Source organism: Balaenoptera ricei, chromosome 15, assembly GCF_028023285.1.
Source record: "Balaenoptera ricei isolate mBalRic1 chromosome 15, mBalRic1.hap2, whole genome shotgun sequence".
Classification (NCBI taxonomy): Eukaryota; Metazoa; Chordata; class Mammalia; order Artiodactyla; family Balaenopteridae; genus Balaenoptera; species Balaenoptera ricei.
The window spans coordinates 27,010,253-27,033,378 of NC_082653.1; the positions used below are offsets into that span (position 1 = coordinate 27,010,253).

A 23,126-nucleotide genomic window follows, 5' to 3' on the forward strand; every position below is an offset into this window, starting at 1 on the left:
GAACCCAAGCTCTTGGCAGTGAAAGTGCAGAGTCCTAACCAATGGACCACCAGGGAATTGCCATGTAACATTATTTAATAGTAATATAAACTCCTTAGAATGTAAGCTCCATGAGGCCAGCGTTCAAGCGCTAAATAAATAGCTGTGAAATGAAGAATGAATGAATGAATCTAATCAAAGGATGTGAGAGGTTGCTGTTTCTGAGCCAGAAGGGAGCCCTCTTCCCCTCCCTCCCTCTTTGAAACTGCCCTCTCCTCTTCCTTCCTCTTACCGCATCTGAGTCAGGTCTTAGCATCTCTCCTCTGGTCCTTGTCCCCGCACCCCCCGAGTCCCCCAGTGCCCAGGCTTCTCTTGACTCCCCTCCAAGCAGCTAGATTCACTTCAAGAAAATGCAAGCCCATTAGCTCGCTCCCCACTGCCTATACGTCCCAGCCTGCCCCTTCAGGGCCTTCTCAGTCTGCCCACTTCTCTGGTTTCCTCTCCTATGAGTCCTGCCCCTCACCTCACACATCCCATGTTCCTCCAGAAAAAATAATGGTCACATTGACTGAGCACTTCCTAGATGTACTTTTACATGGATTATCTTGTTTAAGCCTCACAACAATCTATGAGACCTATGAGGGCAATGCTATTATTATCTCATGTGATAGATGAGGAAACGAAGACCCAGAGAGACATTTAGGGGCTTACCCCAAGGTCACCCAACTAGCAGATGACAGAGTTGGAACTGAAAACCACTCAGTCTGACCCTGGAGCCAGAGTGCTTAAGTGTCTCGGACTGTGCCATGCTCCTTCTGGCTCCCCTGCCTGTGCTCATGCTGGGCCCCCCAAAGGGCTCTCCCTGCTATTGTCAACCTGCCAAAAATCTTGCTCATCCTTCAAGGTCTCGCTCATATGTCACCTCCTCCGAGAAGCTTTTTCCAGCTTCCTCAGAAAGAGCCGGTTTCACACTCTTTGATTTTACAGTTGAGAATTTTGTGCTGTGATAATTTGGGGACCATCAGGCTAGGAACCCCCCCAGTGGGCAGGGATTATTCTGTATCTCCTTCTAGTGTCTAGCACAACCCCTGGCACACAGTGGGTGATCTCTAAATGACAGTGACTGAATGGCAGTGGCCCCAGGACTCCTCCCCAACACGCGGTGGTGAAGGATTGCTAGGAGTCTCCAGGGCCCCCAAATGGGAGGGGCTTCAGTGTAAGGGGCAGCTGGAGACATTTTCACTACCCACCACTTGTCTATGGGTCAAGACTGTCCCCAGGCGATCCAGCTGGTGGGGGAGTTCCATCATTATGCCACCCCTACTGGTCTTTGGGAATCAACTATCCACCGCCAGGGGCATTTCCCGTCTTGCAGTGAACTGAACCATGACGGGAAGTGATCCTGACAGGGTTTCTGAGTGCTATAGGAGGAAGTGTGGCCAGCGTCCCCATGCTCAGAGCCCGGGTCACCCCAGCCAGGGCCCTTTGGACCTCAGAAACCAAGGGGTTGCATGGCTTTGGTAAGAAGGTAGTTCCGGGGGGTGTGGGGACTTCCTCGGGGTGTGCGGGAAATTGCTCCATCCTTGGAGCTGTGGGGTAAGAGCTGTCCCAGTGCCTCTCAGCAGCCCTGTCATCGTGCTCAGGCTAGGACTGTGGGCAATTTCCAAGCTTGAGCCTCTTGCAAAGCCCTCAGCCCTTTGAGAGGGACCCCATTTCTTTGGCCTCTGCCCCTCATCAACAGACTTCTCCCTCATGGCTGCCTCACTCAGGAACTTACTAGGGCACCCCAAGGCCTCGGGTCCAAATGCCTCAGCCTGCAATCATTATATCCCAAAGACTGGTAGAGAGGAGAGCAGAGCAGGTAGGAGCCTGGGTTCTGGGGTTAGCCAGATATGGGTCCAATTCCCAGCTCACTGTGTGACCTTGGGTCATTCATTTCACCTCCTTGAGCTCCAGTTCCTTCATCCATAAAATGAGGATAAATAAATTTGAAAACATCAAAATTAAGGATTTGTCCAATGGAAAATTTGTTCAAAGGAAGGCACCACAGACCAATGGTTCTCAAAGTGTGGTCCCTGAACCATCAGCATCACCAGAGTACTTGTTAAAAACACAAGTGCTGGGACTTCCCTGGTGGCGCAGTGGTTAAGAATCCGCCTGCCAATGCAGGGGACACGGGTTCGAGCCTTGGTCCAGGAAGATCCCACACATGCCACAGAGCAAATAAGCCTGTGCGCCACAACTACTGAGCCTGCACTCTAGAGCCCGCGAGCCACAACTACTGAGCCTGTGTGCCACAACTACTGAAGCCTGCACGCCTAGAGCCCATGCTCTGCAACAAAGACAAGCCACCCCAATGAGAAGCCCGCGCACCACAATGAAGAGTAGCCCCTCCTCGCCCCAACTAGAGAAAGCCTGTGTTCAGCAACGAGGACCCAATGCAGCCAAAAATAAATAAATAAATAAATTAATTTATTTAAAAAACACACACACAAGCGCTAAAAACAAACAAACAAAACCAAAAACGCAAGCTCTTAGGTCCCATCTCTGTTCTGCTGAGTCAGAGACTCTAGAGTGGGGATCAGGAGATTCTGATAAATGCTGAAGTTGGAGAACCACTGCCATAAATAACAGATGGGCAATGCACTAGGAGAAGATACTTGTAACAACAATATCCAACAGGAGATTAATATCTAAAATTTATAAGCTACTCCTACAAATCAACATGAAAAAACAGGAAATCCAGGAGATAATGGAGAAAAGATATGGACAGACAATTCATTGAAGGGGAAGCCTAAATCCCTGACAAGTATAGGAGGTTCTGAATCTCAGGATTGACAGAGAAACGCAAGTTAAAACAACGAGATGCCATCTTACACCCAAACTAGGCAAAAGTTACAAAGTCAGATAATGTAAAAGTTGTTGAAAATGTGGGGAGACAACATCCCTCACACGCTACTAGTGGAGCCATCCTAGCAGATTTTAGTGAAAATTAAAACAGAGATGCTCTATGATCTAGTAATTCTACTCTTGGGTATAGAGCTCAAAGAAATTTTCACACAGCTCCATAAGGGTCATGCACAAAGATGTTCATCACAGCGTGGTTTATGGTAAGAGGGAACTGGAAGCAACCTGAGTGTCCATCACTGGGGGAATGAATAAATAAAACAGTGGATGCTCAGCTTGGAATATTTTGTGGTGGTTGGATGTAATAATTTAGGTTTTTACACAGCAACATGAGTAGATCTTTTTTTTTTTTTAATAAATTTATTTATTTTTGGCTGCGTTGGGTCTTCATTGCTGCGCGAGGGCTTTCTCTAGTTGCGGCGAGCGGGGGCTACTCTTCGTTGTGGTGCTCGGGCCTCTCATTGCGGTGGCTTCTCTTGTTGCGGAGCACAGGCTTTAGGCATGCGGGCTTCAGTAGCTGTGGCTCGCGGGCTATAGAGCGCAGGCTCAGTAGTTGTGGCGCACGGGCTTAGTTGCTCCATGGCATGTGGGATCTTCCCGGACCAAGGCTCAAACCCGTGTCCCCTGCATTGGCAGGCAGATTCTTAACCGCTGCACCACCAGGGAAGTCCCAACATGAGTAGATCTTAAAAACATATTATGGAGTGAAAAAGGAAACAACAGAATGAGATCCTTATACAATACCATTTATGTAATATAAACACACACACAGAAGACATTGTACATTTTATGTCCAGGGATATATATCAACACATAGGGGTGGGGTGCCTATTGTAGGGAGGGGAAGGATTGTGGGGATGTGTGGATGGAGTTCGGGGAATATAAAACAAAGTTAGACATCAGAAGGGCCTTTCATGGATCAGTTATGATGGGATGGTCATTTGCCACGAACTGAGTATAACTCATGGAACTCTCTGGATCTGAAGCCCTAATAATAATAATGATATTATTTTAACAATGGTGATAATAGTACCTACCTCACGGTAAGTGCCCTGTGTCTGGCCATGGAAGGCCATGTAAAGTTCTACAAATAAATTTTAGCTCATCTATGCAATTCTCTTGCCTCTTCTCAGGGCTTCTTTCTTTCAGCCTCTGAGCCTTTACTGAGGCTGTGCTGAGTCCTGTCCTTATGCTGACTTCTCTTCCCCTCCAACCCTGTCTTCAGACTTCTTTGACTACCCCAGATGCGATGGCTTGTCTGCGGAATCTTGGGTACTTTTCATTTGGGCCTCGAGCACAGAGCCAGGCTGTAATAGAGCTGTGAGGGGCAATTCCTATTTCCTCCTCCCAAACTGTGAGCTCCCTGAGGGTCTTCTCACCTCCACCTCAGTTCCTGTCCCGTTGCACACAGGTAAAGACAGGTAAACTGAGTCAGAAAGTGTTCGATGTGGAAGGGAACAGCATTTATTGAGCGCTTATCATGTGCTAGACCCAGCACTAAGGTCCTGACCTTCAGTAATCCCTATGACCCCCCTGTGAGGTGGGTGGGGCCGACTTCATGGTCAGAAGAGGAAATGGAGACGCAGAGAAGCTAGAACTGCTACCAGACAGGAGGCCTAGCCTGTCTGGCTCCAAATGCAAGATCTGAACAAGCAACCTGTTCAGAGCCTTAGGGCCAGGACTGGGACCCAAATCGTCCACCTCTGGGTTGACTCTCAGTAGAAAGAAACCTCTATTCCACACTAACGATCTAATTCCACCTGCGAAGGGGAGACCCTGCCTTTTGGAGCTTTAAAAAGACCCTCTACACCATTTAGTATGGTCAGTTTGAGGTAATATCTAAGGGGAATCAGGAGACTCCCTCAAGTCCCTTCTCTTGAACCTGTTTCTCAAACTGTAAAATAAGAGGAACAGAGGTCTTTGGGCTCTGAGAATTATTTTCTCAACCGGCCAGCAGGTGGAGCCCACTCTTCATCCCTCCCTTGGCTTCCAGAAGAAAGCTGCGGAGTCTCGAGGAGGAGGGAGAGTCCAGAGGCTAGTGGGACAAAGAAGTTCGCAGTCCACCCCAGCCGGCCTAGGGGCTGCCAAGTCCCGGTTAGGATCCCGCCCCCTGCAGGACATTCTCGGTACTGCAGGGACCGGAGCCCCGGGAGTAGGGACAGAGACCCCGGGAGGGTGGAGCCCCGGTTTGGGGTTTGAGTAGGAGGTCTGCGGATGGGGTCCCACAGGCAACGGCGAGTGAGACTCAGGGGAGGGGTTTTGGGGCCACCTCCTTCCCCGCCCTCCGCATGGGCGGTGGCACAGGCTACAGGTAGTTGTCCTCGGCCGCATCGGCCCCGCTCGGGGAGCCCCGGGCCTCCTCGTCCGTGCTTTCGTCGTCGTCGTCTGGGGCCAGCGCCTCGATGTCGTGCGTGATGTCGGCCAGCAGCCGGTGGAAGGCCTGCGCCTCGGGCCGCTGGGCCGCGCCGTCGTAGCTGCGCACGGCCGACGCCGACGTGGAGCTCATGCTGCGCTTGATGCGGCCGAAGCTGTCGGTGAGGATGCCGCCCTCGCGGATGCCCACGCCCTCCAGGAAGCCCTCGAAGTAGCCGATGTCCTGGTCCGGAATGAAGGGCCGCATCCCTGCAGGCCGAGGGGCAGGGTGATTCCTCGGGGTCAACCCTTCCCCTCCCACAGAAGAATTACAGGAGGAATCACTTTCTCTGGGGAGCGGAGTTCAAATCCCCACCCTGCCGCTCGCTGGCTGTGTGACCTTGCACAATTCCTTGACTCTCTGAGCCAGAGAATAACGGCATAATGCTCCGCACGCAGTAAATGCTCACTACATGTTAGCTTATTATTGTTATCATTATTATTATTACATTCCCATTTGTTAGTTGTGTAACACTCCGCCAATAATTACTCTGAGCCTTACTTTCCTCGCCTGTAAAACGGAGATAATTACACCTGTTCTCTCGGTAGGGCTGTGAGGATTAAATAAGGTACTTAACACACACTGAGTGCCCCATTTGACTTCTGTTTTACTTCTGTCACTACTTACTAGCTTTGTGACTTATTTACGTACTTTGCTTCTCTAAGCCTCAGTTTTCTCATCTGCAAAATGAGGGCAAATCATAGTTTTAACTTCCCAGAACTGAGGGCGTTCAATGAGATGATCCTTGGCACTACACACAGTAACTGCCCAATACATGTTAGCTTAGTAAGATTATCGTTCCTGTTGCTGTTATCACTAGCCCTCCTTACTAGCTCTGTGACCTTGGAAGAGTTCCTTAGCCTCTCTGAGCCTCAGATTCCTCATGGAGCAAAATGGGAAGAATCATATCCTCTCCTAGCTTTGCTGTGAAGGTGAAATGGTTACACCTGTGCTCTCTCTCCCGGCTCTGACAGCAGGCAAGTCTCTTCCCCTCTCTGCACTTTGGTTTCTTTGTGTGCCTCATGGATCTCACGATGTCGGCTTTATGGGAGGCCGAGGGATAAAGAGTAAACACTCCCAGCCTGGGCAGGGGGCTCACCAAGCAGGAGGAACTTGCGCCGGTCTCCGTAGAGCTTCAGCAGGCCTGCGCAATAGTCCTGGATGGGCAGCCCCAGCCGGTAGTCCCGCAGCAGCAGCGCAAACTGCTGGATCTCAGGGGGCCCCAGCTTACTCCGCAACTGTTAGGGACACCATTCGAGATTAATCCCAAGAGCAACCCCCACCCAACCCCTGCCTAAAAGACCCAGAGCCCTCGCTAAGGGTGTATCCAGCCCAGCCCTCCTGTGAAAACCCGGCCTACTGGGGGACATCCAGACCCCTTGGGCTGCATCTAAGAATGGGATGTGGACTCAAGCTGCCCGATTTCAAATCCTGGCCCCTTCACTGACCAGCTCTGTGATCATGGGTAGGTGACAACCTCCTTAACCCTCGCTTTCTTCATCTGCAACGTGAGGAGTGAGGATAATGAAGGCATTTCCTTCTTGGGTTGTTGAAAGGATGAAAAGAAATGATGCATTAAAGATGCTCAGAACAGTGCCTCGTATAAAGTCAACACTCAATGCTAGTTGACATTACTTAAGGCCTTTCACAGCTGACTCCGTTTGCTCTCCTAACCTCATGCCCTGCCCTGACCTCTGAGGTCTTATGCTTCAGTTATGTCCAGGATTATTCATGATGCCTGAAATACCCCATGTGTTCTCCAGGCCTTTGCTTATGCTGTTCGCACTGCCTGCCCCAGCTCACCGTGACCATGTAATCCTGCAACTGCTCGAGGCCCAGGCTGCTGTGGTCGCTGCCGCTGCAGTGGGAGCCATGGAAAGAGGGTGTGGACGTGCCGCTGTAACAGGCTTCAAATGTGTCCTGGGAGCCATTGCTGCAGAGACAGGGGGGGAAGGGGCCCTCACTCACCTCCCTCCGGCTCCTCTCCACATGGTAGGCTGAAGGTGGGAGGGCGCAGCCACCAGTGCTCTGGGCCTGGGGCCTCATCCTATATCCCATTTTGGCCTTCGAGGCCCCATATGATCTGGCCATGCACCACCTCTCAAGCCTCGTCTCCCCTTGCTGTTTGTGCTCAGGTCACCCTGCCTTCTGTCTTTTCTTCTAATACTCTAAGTACCTCCTCACCTCTGGGCCTTTGCACATGCTGCTCCCTCTGCCTGGAATGCCTCTCTTTCCCTGTCTTTTGCTCAGCTAACTCTTCCTCACCATTGGATCTTAAATGTCACCTCCTCAGGAAAGTTTTCCCTGATCCCTCTAGAATGGGTTAGACCCTCTGTCAAATGTGGTCACAAAGTCTGTAAGTCTACCCATGACATGAAGGCCTTTCCGATGCCCCCACCAGATCTCCTCTCTAACCACTGTGTCCTTCACACCCTCTGCTGCAGCCGTAGTGGCCTCCTGGCTGCTCCTCAAACATGCCAAGTGGATCCCACTCCATCATCCTTGCACTTGCTGTTCCCTGTACCTGGAGCGCTCTTCCCCCTTTTATCTGTCAGGTCTCAGCTCAAGTTTCATCACCTCGGAGAGGCCCTCCTGACTCCCCAGATGAGGTGGGTTTCCACAGCCTCTCTCTCAGCACTCTGAGCTTCTCTTGAGTGTTTATCACTGTTGATGCTTATTATTACTAAATAATGATTTCATTGTCTCCTGTGCTACCTTGTAAACCATGCAAGAGCAGGGACCTGGTTTTCTCTGTTTGTTGAGTACCTACTATGTGCCAAGCACAGGCCTCGTCCTTGTCTTGCTCCCCACTGTATCCCTAGCACAGAGCACAGTGCCTGGCACATGGTAGGTACTCAATAAATATTGCTTAAATAAAAGTCAACCTTGGGCTCCTGCCTCCTGGTCTCTACATTGTTCCAGAACCATCTTCAATTATTACCTCCAGAGAAGCAGTGTAAGCTTAGTGTGGATTCTGGAGCCAGCCTGTCTGGGTTCAAATCCCAGGCCTACAACTTACTAGCTGCTTGACCTTGGGTCAAGTTACTTAACTTCTCTATTCTTCAGTTTCTCTATCTGTAAAATGGGATGATAAAAATTGGTGTCGGGCTTCCCTGGTGGCGCAGTGGTTGAGAATCTGCCTGCCAATGCAGGGGACACGGGTTCGAGCGCTGGTCTGGGAAGATCCCACATGCCGCAGAGCAACTAGGCCCGTGAGCCACAACTACTGAGCCTGCGCATCTGGAGCCTGTGCTCTGCAACAAGAGAGGCCGCGACAGTGAGAGGCCCGCGCACCGCGATGAAGAGTGGCCCCCGCTCGCCGCAACTAGAGAAAGCCCTCGCACAGAAACGAAGACCCAACACAGCCAAAAATAAAATAAATAAATAAATAAAAATTTTTTAAAAAAATTGGTGTCATTGTAAGAAACAGAGGAGTTAATATTTGTAAAGTACTTAGAGTCATGGACTAGGCAGTAAATAAACAGTAGCTACTGTAATGTTGCTACGTTGATTTTAAAAATGAAGTGCATTATAGAATAGCACTTGGCAGACAGCAAGTTCAAAAGTTAGTCATTGTCATGACTGTCATCTCTCTAGCATATAGCAGGTTGTTTAAGGACTGGCCTAAGAGTGCACAGTATTAAGCAAGTATATTGCCGCTGAAAAGGGGGGTGGGGGGAAGTAAGGCCTATATCATTGGCAGAGACTGTCCCTTGTCAAGCCAAAGGCCTTAGTAACAGAACTAAGGTGACCAACTTGTCCCAGTTTTCCTGGGACTTTCCTGGTTACAGTACTGAAACTTCCATGTTTCGGGGAACCCCTAAATCCTGGGCAAACTGGGGTGGTTGGTCACCCTAAATAGAACCCTGGACAATGTTCCCAAATGAGATTTTTTTTTTTTAAACCTACATTTTCCAGACTTGCTTATAGCTAGTTATGGCCATGAGACCAAGTTCTGGCCAATGAGATGTAAGCAGAAGCCGTCAGGTAGGAATTCTAGCAAAGCTCTTTCTTTAAAGAGATTCCTGGTATGCTACTGTGATGGCTGGAGCTATAGCCACTATCTGGGCCCATGAGGTGACCTTGAGGATGGAAGCAAGTGTTAGAGAGGGAGGAAAAGATAAGCCCGAGCCCTTAATGACCATAAGGCCATAAACTCCTTGTCTATTTTATGTAAGAGACAGGGGGGAAAAGCTTTATCCTTTTTAAAGCTACTCTTTTTTAGGATTCTCTATTCCACAGAGCCAAAATGATTTTTTGGCATTAGCTGTGATTTTGGCCTCTGCAGGCCACTGTGTCTGGATGACTGGGAAAGAGCCGCAGGCCCATGTGGACCTAGTTCTGAGTTCTGGCTGCCCTGTCTGTCTCTCAGGGGTTCAGATCCTATAAGCTCACCAGAGCCTGGGAAGTTCAGGTTACCCGCACCCTCAGGGCCTAGCATCTCAGCACAAATCAAGATGGAGTCACTTTCTCCCACCCTCTCTTGCCCATAAGGGCTCAAGAATGCCTAGATGAGCAACCCTGTTTGTGCAGGGACAGAGGGGACCAGAGTGGGGTCCCTGAGAAGGACGGTACTCACAAGGAGCTGCAGCAGCTGAAGTCGGCGTCATAGGCGTAAGTCCCATCCGTGCGGCAGCTCTCACCTGGGGGCAGCAGACAGAGGGCGGTCAGAGGCGGCAAAGCAGGGACCAACATCTCTGGCTCCCTGGGGCCCCAAGCTCAGCCCCACCCTGGAGTAAGGATGGCCGGCTGGAGCGCGAATGGCCTTGTTAGTAACTGTACGGGTGTTAGCTTTCACTCTGATTGAAATGGGCAGCCACTGGAAGTTTCTGACCATGATTCCTGCCCCCACCGGCAACACACAGCCAACCTTGGGCAACGCACCTCTCCTCTCCTGGCACTCAACTTCCCCAGGGTTGGGACAATACCACCTTCCTGCCTACCTCAGGGGGGCCTTGGGGAGAGCAAGCCAGGGAACAGGTGAGGTAGTGCTTTGTAAACTGTATATGTTTGAGAGAGAGAAAAAAGAACTTTGAGGGGAAGGAGCTCAAAATCATGAGGAGAAAGGAACACCAGGTACAGAGAACTTGCTCTGTACCTGTCCCTGTCATCTCAGTGAATCCAGCTACTGGCCTCCCCCTGCCCATCGTGGTTCACTTAGCGTCACTTCCTCAGGACACTCCCCTGACTTTCCAGGCCCCGCTGGTTCCTCATTATACATTCTCATAACACTGTGTGGTTACATTTTATTTGTGTAACTATTTAATTACTGTCGGCCTACTTCAGCACTGCACGCCTCAGAGGGAGGGCCGCATCTGGCTTTACTCGCCAGTACATCCTGGTGATTAGCAGGAACCGACACACAGGCGTTCAAGAAATATTTGTTGAATGAATGAATTTGTTGAAATGTCTGTTGAGTTATCTCATTTATTTGTCCATCATCCCTGGGAGAGTCAATGAACTTTCCCAAATTCTCAATAACCACCGTTCCCACAGATGTGAGTGCCTCCAGAAGGAAAGAGCCGGCTCCCCGTTGCCTGAGCTATGCAAACAGGGACCACGCTCAGGGGGCTGTGACTGAGGAAGTTCACTTAATGGCCCTGAAGGCAGCATGGGGAGTGAGGCTGTTGCAGATGGAAGCTTTAGAATCAGATGCACCTGGGTTTGAATCCTGACTCTGCCATTTACCAGCTGTGTGACACTGAGATATTTATTGACTACTCTGAGCCTTAATGTCCTCATCTGTAAAAATTGTATTCATAAGGCCTCAGAGCGTTCTTTCATCCATTCAGAAAATACACCTTGAGCATCTGTCCCTGGTCCTGTGTTAGGCACAGGGGATACAGTGGCAAACAGGACAGACAAGGTTGTTATGAGGATTAAATAAGATTCGGTACATTGGCCCTGTGCTTGGCACATAGTTGGTGATCAACGAATACCTCTGTTGGTCTCATTCTCATTCCAGCCCTTGATGAAATTCAAGGACCAGTCTGGAAATCTTGGTTTTGACCTAGAGTCCTAGTGGGACTAGATGGCTCAGTAAACTGACAACGCATGTGCTTAGGCTTTGGCAAAGCAGGGACACCAAAAAAACAAAAGGGAGAGAGAGTTCAGCTCTGAGGGTCTTGTTCTGAAACTACGTTTGAGGTCATTATGAAATTTGACATTTTATTTTAGCGACATATCGGGGGTATGCTGTAATTGCTGTAGAGGTCAGGACCCCTAAGGGCTTTCATTGGCCCCAGTCCTGGGACATCCCCCCCTCCTCTGGCCTTCCAGGATGTTTCACAGGAGGGGCCGCCAGGAGTTGGAGTACTCACTGCGGCTGCAGAGCCACGGCCGTTCCGGCGTGGACGTGTAGTGGTAGCCGGCCCGGTCCACGCACTCGATGCTTTGGTCCCCGTAGATGATCTGGAAGACCTGACAGATGAGGGCGCAGGACTCCTCTGCAGCATCCTGGCCCAGAGAGGACAGAGCTCAGGCTTTCTCCAGGGACCAGGATGCCCCTGCTTCCTAGAAACGCAGTGTGAGGAGGCGCACAGGGGCACACGCACAACTATGGGAGCCTTTAAATCGACTTTGAGGACATTTGTCATCAAAATTATATGGCCACGCTCTGGGTGGCCTTTATAGAAACAGCCACTCACTGGCCTTTACAGAATCCAGTGACAGATGTAACTCTTCTGCCCTGAAAAATGCACACATGCACCCCAAATTCCTGGGAGGATTATGGGGCCTCCTGAAGCTTATCTAAAATAAGCCCTAATTTAGTTTAATTTACGCGTAGGAAGCTGAAGCCCAGAGACCTAAAGTGATGAGCCAGGGAACCCAGGTCTCCTAATGCCTAGTAAGAGGAAAGGAAGAATTAAGTGTATGAAAATGTTAGGCTCAACAGAGTTACTACTGCTCAACATAGTTACTATGCCATATTTTAGATATGAGCTTCCTGGCACCCAGGGCAAAAATGGAAGCAGGATGAACACATAAACTTCAGTCCCTGATAGAAGGAAGGCATTTAAGTTCTTGGGTGCAACTTTTTTGAGATCGCAAATTTGAAGAGGAATTTGCCTCTTTGATTTACCTCTTTAAATCTTTAAGCAAGAGACATGGAAAGACAACAACTAATGAAGAGACCAACTTCATGAAGCCACTTCTTATATTGTGCTTCTAAAAAAGCCAGTCCAGTGAGTAAATTAAAATGTAACCCAGGACAGGCATTTTGGGATGAGAGAGTGAAATTATCATTAAACCAGGATTGACCCTTATAATAGCTCTACCAAATGGACAGGGAAGAGGGCATCCTTATTTTATAATGAAAGACATGGAGGCTTAGAGTGGTTAAGTGACTTGCCCAGGCTCACACAGCAGGCTCATGGCTTTGGTTAATATTGGCACCCAGGTTTTTTGACTCTAACTCCTGTACCCTCCTTGGGACCATGATGCCTCAGATTGGAGGCCAGAGGCTGTTACTCCTAGAAAACAACCCTTATTTATTTACTCATGCCACAAATTATTATTTAGTCCCACTGTGTGGCAGGCACTGGGCCAGGCTGTGGAGTCTCAGAGGTGAATTAGATGAGGCCTAAAGCCCTCACAGCCCAGTGGGATAAACAGGGTACACTGTTCCCTCTGCCTGGAATTTGCTTTCTTGACTCTTTGCCCTGCTGCTTCCTTCTCTCTTACACATTTCAGTTTAAAAGGCACAAACTCACTTTCCCTCTGGAAAATGGATCTCCTCCCTCATTAGCATTGCAACCTGCTTTTCTTCTTGGTCCCCATCACAAGGCATAGTAACATAGTACCCATTAATCCATCTATTCAGTATATTTATTTAGCACCTATCATGTACCAGGCACTGTCCTAGGGGCCGGGGATACCACAGTGAACCATCCAGAATGCACAGATGTCTTGAGATGAGGCTAGAGAGGAAATGAGGATGGTGGCTAGGCCACCATTATAAGGTAGATGGCCTTATAAACAGTTGTAAGGACATTAGATTTTACTCTGAGTGAACTGGGGAGCCACTGAAAGGTTTTGAGCAGTGGCACGATGTGACTTTTGTGTTAACAGGACTGTTCTGACTGTGTGGGGGAACAGATTCTGGGCAATGGCCAAACCAGTGAGGGGTGAGTGAGTGACCCAGATGGGGGAAGATGGAGCATGGACCTGGGAGTGGGGGGACAATGGAGTGTGGGGAGAAGTAGATGCACTTTGGTTATACTTTAGAAATAGGGCCAACAGAGTGGCCATGGGTTGTGTGAGAGAGAGGAGCCAAGGAGTGCTGCAGGGTTTTGGTCTGAGCAATGGAAGGACAGAGCTGCCATTAATCAAGACAGGGAGAACAAGGGAGGAGCAGGCCTGGGGAGAAGACTGGGCGCTCAGCTCTGGTCGTTAGACCTTTGAACGGAGAGGCTGAGTGGAGACACAGATGTGGAGATTCGGTGGGAGGTAACATTTGGGGGAGTTCTCTCACTAGAGAAGGCCACCTAGAAATGAGTGTAGATAAAGGAGAAAGAGGATCAAGGACTAAGCCTGGGACAGTCCAACCTCAAGAGACTGGTGAGAAGAGGAGGCACCAGCTCTTGAGAAGGAGCAGCCAGGGAGGTAGGAAAACCAGGAGAATGTGCAGAGCTGGACACCAAGTGAGAAAATGTTTCAAGTCAGCACCAGAGCCTGAGTTTACTGGTTACCATCCACCTCTCTCTCTAGAGAGGCACCGTGTCTGTTTTGTTCACCATGTGGGGTTTATATATAGAAGGAGTTCAGGGCCCTGGGCCAGAGAAACAGCTTACAAGGCTCAGGGTTTGGAGGTGTCTGCTAGATGGTGAGCTCCCTAAGGGAGGGCACTAAATATGTCTTTGTTCATCTCTGTATCCATGGCACCTAGCCCAATGCCTAGCACAAGCTGGCGCTCAATGAACATGGTCAAATGAATAAAAGCAAGGGTGAATGTGGAGGATGGGGGTGGGTGGGTGGGTGGGCAAGAATGGCCAGAAGTCTTCTGCCTTGGGTGATGGCCACTGTTACCAAGAGTACAGGCTCTTAACTTCTGGGTCCCAATGCTGAAATCACCACCTGCTTCCTGTGTGACCTTGCACAAGTTGCTTAGCCTCTGGGTCTGTTTCCTTCTCTATAGAATGGGAATGGTGGTAATATTTGCCTCTAGGGGTTACTGTGAGAATGAAAGGACTTAATGCTGGTTTCCTGTCTGGCACAGGTCGGCACTGAATTCGTGCTGGTGATTACTGCCCTCATGATTGTTACTGTGGTAGTGCGGACACTGACGACTTTGGAGAAGGAGCAGGGCTGGATGAGGGGTTAGATCAAGTCTGTTTGGGCCATTTTGAGCTTTCATCCCATTGGGACAGCAAGGGGGAGGTGTCCTGGGGCTGGAGTAAAAGCCTTTTGGCGTCATGGGCACACAGGTATTATCTGAAGTTCTGGGCAGTAGGGCCAAAGGAGGGAAAAGAAAAGGGGCTGGGGTAGACTCCAGGAACCTGGGGGGTGGGGCGGTGAAGACGCGCCGGGGAGGCAGGGCGCAGGGCCGCGGGATGCCCTCGGGCTCACCCTGTTGGCCACAGCCAGGATGACCAGGTTGCAGTAGGCGTCGGGGCTGGGGTCCTGCGGGTCGAGTGGGTTGGGGCCCGGGTGGCGCCGCTCCCAGCTGCCGCCGCCTCCCGCCTGCCTCCGCTCCCAGCTGCCGCCCGGCTTGCCCGCGGCGCCGCCGCCGCCGCCGCCGCCGTGCCGCCGCTCCCAGCTGCCGCTGAACGTCTGCCGCCGCTCCCAGCTGCCCGACGCCCGCGCTCCGGCGCGCTGGCGCTCCAGGCTGCCGCCGCCGCCGCCCCCCGCCCGGGCCTCGGCGCCCGCGCTCCCGCCCCACGCCATCCGCCAGTCAAGGCTGCAGATGGTGTGGCGCCGCTCCGTGGCGCCCACCCGCCGCTTCTCGGGCGCCGCCCCGGGCGGGCCCGGATCGCGCCCCGCGCCGCCGGGGCTGGCGTCTACTCCGGCTGGCACCGGGTCCACGCCCAGACCTAGGAAAGGCCGGGTGGCCGTCAGAAGCAGGAGATCCGGGCTGAGAGCCCTCTCCCGAAGCCAGCTGGATGTCCTGACCCCGCCGCTGCGGGGGTGGCTGGGGGGACAAGGGGTCCAGGCGCGTCTGGCCCCGCCCCTGTCCTCAGGCCCCACCCCTGGCTTCAAAGTCAGGAGGCCGGACCCCGCCCCACTACTGGTCCTTACTTTTGGGTCCCGCCCCCACCCTCAGGCTCCACCCCTGGGTTTGGCAGTTCCCACCCGCCCCACCCGATCCCGACGCCCCTTGCCTCACAGACCCTGCCGTCTGGTCTGAGAGTAGTCGTCAGGCTGTCCCCTCCTTCTTTACCCTTAACTCGGACCCTGTCCCGGGTTTCAGGAACACCTCCTTGGCTTCCGGCTTCCCTTCAACCCCTCCCCTGGCCTCAGGCCCCGCCCCTAGTCTGGCAGGGTCTAGCATCTCCCACCAAGATACCCCAGCCGCGAGCTCCGCCTCCCCAGTGTATGGCCCCTCCCCTAGATGAGACTCCGCCTCTGCTAGGTTCCCTCCTAGCCTCGGAGCCTTGCTACCCTTCATCACGCCCTTTAACTTCAGGCCTCAGGATTCTGGCTTCTCTACCGTTTCGAAGATGGTGGGTCAGGCCGCCCCCCCTTCAAGCCTCAACCTTGGGCTCCCTCTTCTTGCAAACAGCCATGTCCTATCCCTAGTCTCAGGGTAGTTTGGTCAGGTCTTTCCATCACCCCGGTTATCCAGCCTCAGGCCCCGCCCCTGCCCCAGGTCACGCCCATCCCCAAGACTAGGTGTTGGGCCCTTTCTCTAATCCTTCACCTCCCCCGCCCCGCCCCTGCCAGGCCCCGCCTGCCGTACCGGTCTTAAGCACCAGCAGGTGCAGCGCGTCGTCCTGCAGGTAGGAGGCAGCGGCGATCTCGTGCGTGGGGATACGCAAGATGAGCTCCTCGTTGTCGCGCCAGGTGAGCAGCAGGCAGCGGGCCGACAGGCTCAGGATGCTGTCCTGCTCCGCCGTGGTCTTCAGCGGCAGCTCCTTCAGCTGCTGCGGGGTGGGTCGGATCTCCTGAGTCCCGGGGGCCTCGGGTGGGAGAGGTAGAGGACCAGACCCTGCCCTCCCCTCTCCCGGAGCCTCACCCTGGCCGTGTCCAGCAGCTGCAGGAGCTCGTCCCGGCTGGAGGGGTTCAGTGAGGAGGTGACCCAGGTGAGGTGGCCCAGGAACTGGATGGAAATGGGGCGGGGGCGGGGGTGGTGGGAAAAGAGCAGAGAGAGGTCTCCCTGAAACCTTGGAGGACCCTGACCTCACTGACACAGTGCGGGTAGACTGAGATAAAAATATCTGAATTAATAATAATAGCCTGATAATAACTGTTATTAAAGCCATCGTAGGAGCCAGGCATAGTCCTGAGAGTTTTATGCACTCATTCATCCTCGCTTAAGGATGAGAAAACTAAGGCACAGCAAAGCCAAATAAACTGCCCAATATTATAGAGCTAAAAAGGGCAGAACTGGACTCCACACACCAGAGTCCATACTCTCACTGCTAGCTTATTTTTGCTAAAATAAGCTTATTTTATGTCCACATAGTTATTTAGCTATGGCAGAAACAAAAGTCATTAGAATAGCTTGAATTTCCTGCTTGGCCTGAGTGGCTCTGTGCGCCCCAAGCACCAGTGTCAACTGACTGTGCAGGTCACTGGCCCTCTTTATGATCTTGTTGCAGAAGTCAAATGGAAAGGGAAGAATGTTGTATCCAATTAGTATATAATTTTGTCAGAAAAATGATGCCCCAAATTAAATTAATAGTAATAGTAAATTCTGCATTCATTCTTAGTTATAGCTTAATGTTATCACACTTAAATGTTATTTAATATAAGAATTAACTTTTTAAAATATTTTTAGTTTTATTCTTCTAGGTGATTCTACCAATCATACCATTTCTTTTCTTTTTATTCTCTATGAAATTTCAGTTCCCAATTTTTTACGTGGATTTGTTAGCTTTTCTCTTCATATAGGGTTGCCAGGTAAAATACAAGATGCCAGTTAAACTTGGTTTTCACATAAACAACTAATATCAATACTAAAAAAGTACTCATCGCCTATCTGAAATTCAAATTAAAAAAAATGTTTTTATTGAAATATAATTGATTTACAGTGTTAGTTTCAGGTATATAGCAAAGTGATTCAAATACATATTCTTTTTCAGATTCTTTTCCATTATAGGTTATTATAAGATATTGAATATAGTTCCCTGTGTTATACAATAGGTCCTTGTTGTTTATCTACTTTATATATAGTAGTGTGTATCTGTTAATCCCAAACTCCTAATTTATCGCTCTCCCCACCAAAATTCAAACTCAACTGGGTGCCTGTTTTTGCTAAATCTGACACTCCTACCCCCATATCAGTCTTTATTGGGTAGTGAGGATTCTCCACTGCTCCTTCATGGTGTTCATGAAATAGAAGTAAAGCCCTTGAGTTGGCCTAAGTCCATGTGGCCTGCAGAACTGGCTTCCTTTAAGCTGGACACTGTCCAAGTAGCAGCAATGTCACTGCAGTAAAATCTCACAGGACGGTCTGGCTTTTTGGTGCACAGGGCACCTTCCCATCTGCTCTCCCCTTGGGGTAGGCTTTGAGCCCCATGTTGAGATGGCAACACTGAGGCTGAACAGGTGGAGGTCACTTGCTGAGGGTCCCCAGCATAATTCAGGGGCAAGGCTACCTTGAACCCAGTCCTCTTTCCCCTGAGCCTCCCCTGTGTGAGACAGGGCTGGTCAGGGGTTGGTGTGGGGGACAGGTAAGGTCTTTCCTGATGGGATCCAGAACATGCCTCCCTAAAATATGGCATCTTGGCACATTGAATATCTTAAGCTGAAGGAGTTTGAGAACACGGCAGAAGCAGGAAGGTCACTCTAACTTCCCCCACCTCACCCATCTTCCGTGAAAGCAGGCGATAAATCTCCCCGGTGAAGGGTACCCTCCTTTCAAGGTACCAGTAGGAAGGGAGACATCCTTATCACCAGGGACAGGGAATTAAGGGCCGAGAAGTCTGTATAAACAAACTTTGTTCCTCTTTCACCATTTACCACCCCCCTCCAAACCCCTCTGCCTTGTCCATTCTTCACAGATTTATTGTTTCTTTGTCAAAAAGTATAAAAGTTTCCTGCTCTGGTCACTTCTCAGGGTCTTCCATTCTCTTCTGAAGGCTCTCATGTACATGTGAAAACTTAATAAAATGTGTGTGCTTTTCTCCTGTTAATCTTTGTTCAGTTAATTTTCAGATCCAGCCAGGTAACCTAAGAGGACTGAGGAAAACTTTCCCCCCAACCCCTTACCTCAAGATTCTTCCCACCCCTCCTCCTCATCCCGCACGTACCTTGACCTCTTTCTCCAGATAGTCACACAGCAGAATCTGGGGGTCGATGAGGTAGTCGGGGGGATAAAGGGGCATCGAATGCAGGGGCCGGCGGCTCACACTGCTTCGAAAGGCTGCCCGGCGCCCAGCCTTCGGGAACACCAGCCTCCGGATGGGGGACACGAAGCCCTGGGAGAGGCAGGGGCGTGGGGGGAAGAACAGTAATAACAGCAACTGACTTGATCTTATTCAGCACTTACATGTGCAGCCTTTTACTTACATTACCTAATTTAATTCTTACAAAAACTCTGCAGAGGGGGTAGCTCTATGATTCCGTTTTATAATTGGAGAAACAGCCTCAGAGAGGGAGCTAGCTAATAAGGTCACCAGCTAGTAGTGGTAGAACCACTAGTTCACCTTGGGCAGTCTGGCTCCAAACCTTCCATTCTAAACATGCAGGTGAGGGTAGAAGCCCTGTGCAGGCCCAGGCTGAGGTTTAAGGAACCCCCACCCAGGCTGGGGCAAGTACAGAAAAATATTAACATTCAATGTGGCTGAGTGGTGGGTGCATAGGTATTTAAGCTATTTTCTGTGCTTTCCTAAGTATTAGAAATGGTTAACAGGTACCTTGAAGTTTAATCCAGTGGGCACCTGCATAAAAATGGCCTGGATCAAGGTTAAAGGAGCAAATTTCAGGGCCCCAGCCCAACCCAACAGAATTTAAACTCCCAGGAAAGTGTGAGCACTGCTCTAGAGCGGTGGTTCTCAGTGTGTGGTTCCTGGGTCTCCACCAGCAGTAGCAGCAACTTCGCCTGTGAACTTAAGAGAAATCTACATTCTTGCGCTCCATCCCAAACCTATTGGATCAGAACGTGGGATGAGACCCAATGATCTGTGTATTATCAAGCGCTCCAGGTGATTCTGCTGCAGGCCCAGCTCAAGTTTTAAAATCAGTATCATGGAGCCTGGATGAAGTACGTGGAAGCTCTGAGAAATGACAACAAGCGATGTGGGAACGGGCCTTCCAAGCGGAGGGCACAGCACGTGCAAAACACTGGGGGCTGCAAGGGTGAGCAGGAGCCTGGAGAAGGTGTGTTGTAGCTGTGGCTGAATGACGAGCTGAACAAGTCTTAGAGGGCTCGAATGCCGGCTGTGGAGCCAGGACTTTATCCTGTATATGGGAGTATGTGTGTATGTGTGCGCGGAGTGGGGAGGTAAATGTTTTGTCTGTTGCCCTCAATGGCCCACCCCTGCCCACTTCTCCAGCCTCATCTCACCCCACACTGCCCCTAACTCCTGCCCTCCAGCTATAGGGCCATCTTTCAGTTCTTCCTACTTGCTACATTCCTTCCTACCATGGGGCTTTGCACATGCTGTGCCTCTGCCTGAAACACTCTTCCCTGTCCTCTTTCCTTTCACCCATCAGATCTCAGCTCAAACTGACCAGTCTAGGGCTGGGTCCCTTAATATTCTGTCCCCCAGCACTGCGTATGGAGACTTTTGTGCAGTTTTACATTAATTGTTTTTTGAAAAAAATTAATAGTTGTCTCCCTCACTAGAATGTGAGCTTCAGGGAGGGAGCAGGGACCTTGTCTGACTTTGCTCACCAAGTGCATTATCACCAGCACCAGGCACAGTGCCTGGCACATAATAGGTGCTGAATAAATAAATATCTATAGAAGGAATGAACCAAGAGAGAACAAGCACCTATGTCTTGTCTCCCTTCGGAGCCCTCACAGTTCATGTGGGAGTCTTTTCAAACAGCTGGATCTAGGCTTCCTGGGGGAAGAGGGCTCAGTGGGGGTGGGAGTAGGAGTTGGAATCCCAGAGGCTCCCTGGACCACAAAGACAAACAGGTGAGATGCCCAGAGAACTAGACTAGAAAATATCTGAGAGTCAGGAAGGGGTAAAGGGCTAGGGGTGGAGAGAATGACTCCCAGGCTGAGGCATTTGGAGCAGAACTGGTCCCTGTATAAAGATAGGGAGGGGGCAGGCTCAGTTGGAACCCAGCGGGGGGGAACCCCTAGGTGTCTCGAGCCTGGATAGGCAGCCTCATAGCACAGAATTGCCCTGGCTGAGGTCCTTCTGTCTCGGGGGAGGCAGGGAGCAGGGGAATGGGTTTGTTGGGTGGCTGTCTATCTGTCCCTCGGTCTGAGAAGCTGCAGGAGGGAACTCCCAGGAACACCAGGGAAGCAGGTTGAGAGTATCTCCCAAACTAATCTGACTGGCTGGGTTTTCCTGGAAGGTGCCTGTCCGTCTGTCCATTGCTGGGATGGCAGAGGCCACTGAGAGCAGGGAGACGGGTTAGGGAATTTTGAGCCCAAATGTCTGGCTGCCCAAGTGTGGGGAGGAAGGTCTTTCCCAATAAGAAGAAAGGCTCTCCTGACGCCACTCACTGCCCATCACCCCCCTCCTCCCCCCAGGCTTCCCACTTCTCCAGCTCCGGGGACATTTCTCTACCCCGCACCCCTTCCAACCTCCCACCTACCTTTTTCCCTTTCTTGACTTCATATTCCATGGTGAAGTGTCCCCTCCACTCCTGCCACCCTCCTGGCCACCCCCCTCCACCTTCTCCCCCCACGCAGTTCCTTTGTTCTTTTTCCTGCCTCGTCGGAAACTCCACCAGTCCCAGAGTTCCTGCCCCTCCCATCTGATAGTGAGCGGTGGGGTGTGGGGTGGGTGGAGAACGCAGCCTTGGGACCCTCCAGCTGAACAGTGGAAGCCCAGCCAGAGCAACTGGCCTGGGGAGAAAGCCCCCAAGGCCTCCAGCCAGCAGGCTTGCTATTTAGGGGGCTTGGGAGTTGAATAAGGCTGGAAATGGTCCCCTGAATTTGGAGTCGGAAAGTCCCAAATTCCACCCCCTCTTCTGCCACCGACCTTGCTGTGTGACCTTGGCAAGACAGGTTAGTTCCCCCTTTCACAGCCTCAGTTTCCGCCTCCCTTTTATAAATTAGGAGTAAACACTGCCTTCTTCTCTGGGCTGGTGTGGTGAGAACTAAATGGAAGTGGGTGGGAAAATGCTTCATAAACTATGGAATATTGTGTCTGAGCAAGTAATGACTTTAAAAATTAATCATTACTATTAAGGGAGGTGGTATGCATGGGCTTCAGAGACAGGCTGTTTGAGTTTGAATCCTGGCTTTGTCACTTACTAGGGTTATTACCTTGGGTCTGTAACCTCTTGTGCCTCCATTTCCCCATCTGTAAAATGGGCATAATACCAGCCTGTGACCTTGTAAGAATTAAATGCACTTAGAAAGGCTCTTGGCACATGTGAGGTACTCAATAAATATTAACTATTTACCTGTGCGTCTGTGTGTCCTGGGCTGTTTTACTGTCTCTTGAGAGAATAATATTAGAGAGGCAAGGTTCCCTCTGTGGTTCTGGACTGAGCACTTTACATATTTCATCTCACTTATTCTTCACAATATTGGGGTACCATTATTATACCTGTTATACAGATTTTTAAAACAGGCTCAATTGCAGAGGCTGACCCAAGGAGGGGACACAGTGAATGAGAGGAGGACCTGGGATTTCTGCTGGGTCTGGCTCTGATCTGAAGCCTGGTTCCTTTCCTCTAGGGCCTATGCCCTCTGTGTGGCCCACCCAGGACAGTTGGAAAGGTTCTGACTGACCCCTCCTTACCTTGCCATGACCCCTGGGTTCTGGAGACCTAAGTCCTGGAACTGATTTGCTGTATGATCCAGGGAGGTTGCTTATTGTAAGCTCCCTGGGCCTCAGCTTCCTCATCTTTCCAACGGGAACAATAATCCCCTGTCCTGCAGTCAGAGACATGGCAGGAAAGACATCAGGCCGTGGATAAGAAGGCAGTTGGAAATTATGAAGTGCAGGGGCCAATGCATAGGATTGTTTTGAGTTTTTTCTAAAAGCCTGGGTGTGCCAGGTTAGTGCCGGTGGGAGCGAGGGTCAGAGCTCCCCACTGCCTCTGGGTGTGAGAGCAGACGGAGATTCCCAGACACCAGCCTTCCCTCTTCCCCTCCCTCCCTTTTTCGGGGGTGGGGAAATGGCCCAGGCTGCTTAGTGCTAGCTCATACAGCCGCCCCCTCCTGCTCCCCTACATCCTGCCAGTCACCTCCCAACAGCAGGAAGTGAGATCTCCCTTCGTCCCCCAGGCCAACAGGAAGAGGCCAGGTTGTGCTACCCAATCCCTGACTGCCCCAGACATCAAACTCCCAGTTAACCCCTGAGCAGGTCCTGAATTCCCACCCTCAAAGTGGCAGCAGGGAATGAAAGGTGGTCTCTTGCTTTGGCACCTCCAAGACTGACTTTTTTTTTTTTTTTTTTTTTTAAGATTTTCCTGATGTGGACCATTTTTAAAGTCTCTATTGAATTTGTTACAATATCGCTTCTGTTTTATGTTTTTTTGATTTTTTTGGCCGCGAGGCATGTGGGATTTTAGCTCCGTGACCAAGGAT

The 23,126-nt window shown here is 50.8% G+C and overlaps 1 protein-coding gene across 2 annotated transcripts; it reads right to left on the reverse strand.

The window, feature by feature from the left end:
- Window positions 1–3,611: 3,611 nt before the first annotated feature.
- CCM2L (CCM2 like scaffold protein) lies at window positions 3,612–21,245 on the reverse strand. Of its 2 annotated transcripts, XM_059897424.1 has the most exons (10): window positions 21,179–21,245; window positions 18,712–18,879; window positions 16,473–16,556; window positions 16,197–16,380; window positions 14,867–15,330; window positions 11,620–11,755; window positions 9,879–9,942; window positions 7,103–7,232; window positions 6,399–6,537; window positions 3,612–5,508 (listed from the first exon to the last, which is right to left on the reverse strand). In XM_059897424.1, the coding sequence occupies exons 1-10, from the start codon at window positions 21,206–21,208 to the stop codon at window positions 5,192–5,194; spliced, it is 1,716 nt and encodes a 571-aa protein (XP_059753407.1). In that variant the 5' UTR covers window positions 21,209–21,245; the 3' UTR covers window positions 3,612–5,191. The 2 variants fall into 2 exon arrangements, with proteins under 2 accessions (XP_059753407.1, XP_059753409.1); XM_059897426.1 differs by lacking the exons at window positions 3,612–5,508; window positions 9,879–9,942 and having other exon boundaries at window positions 6,435–6,537.
- Window positions 21,246–23,126: the final 1,881 nt, after the last annotated feature.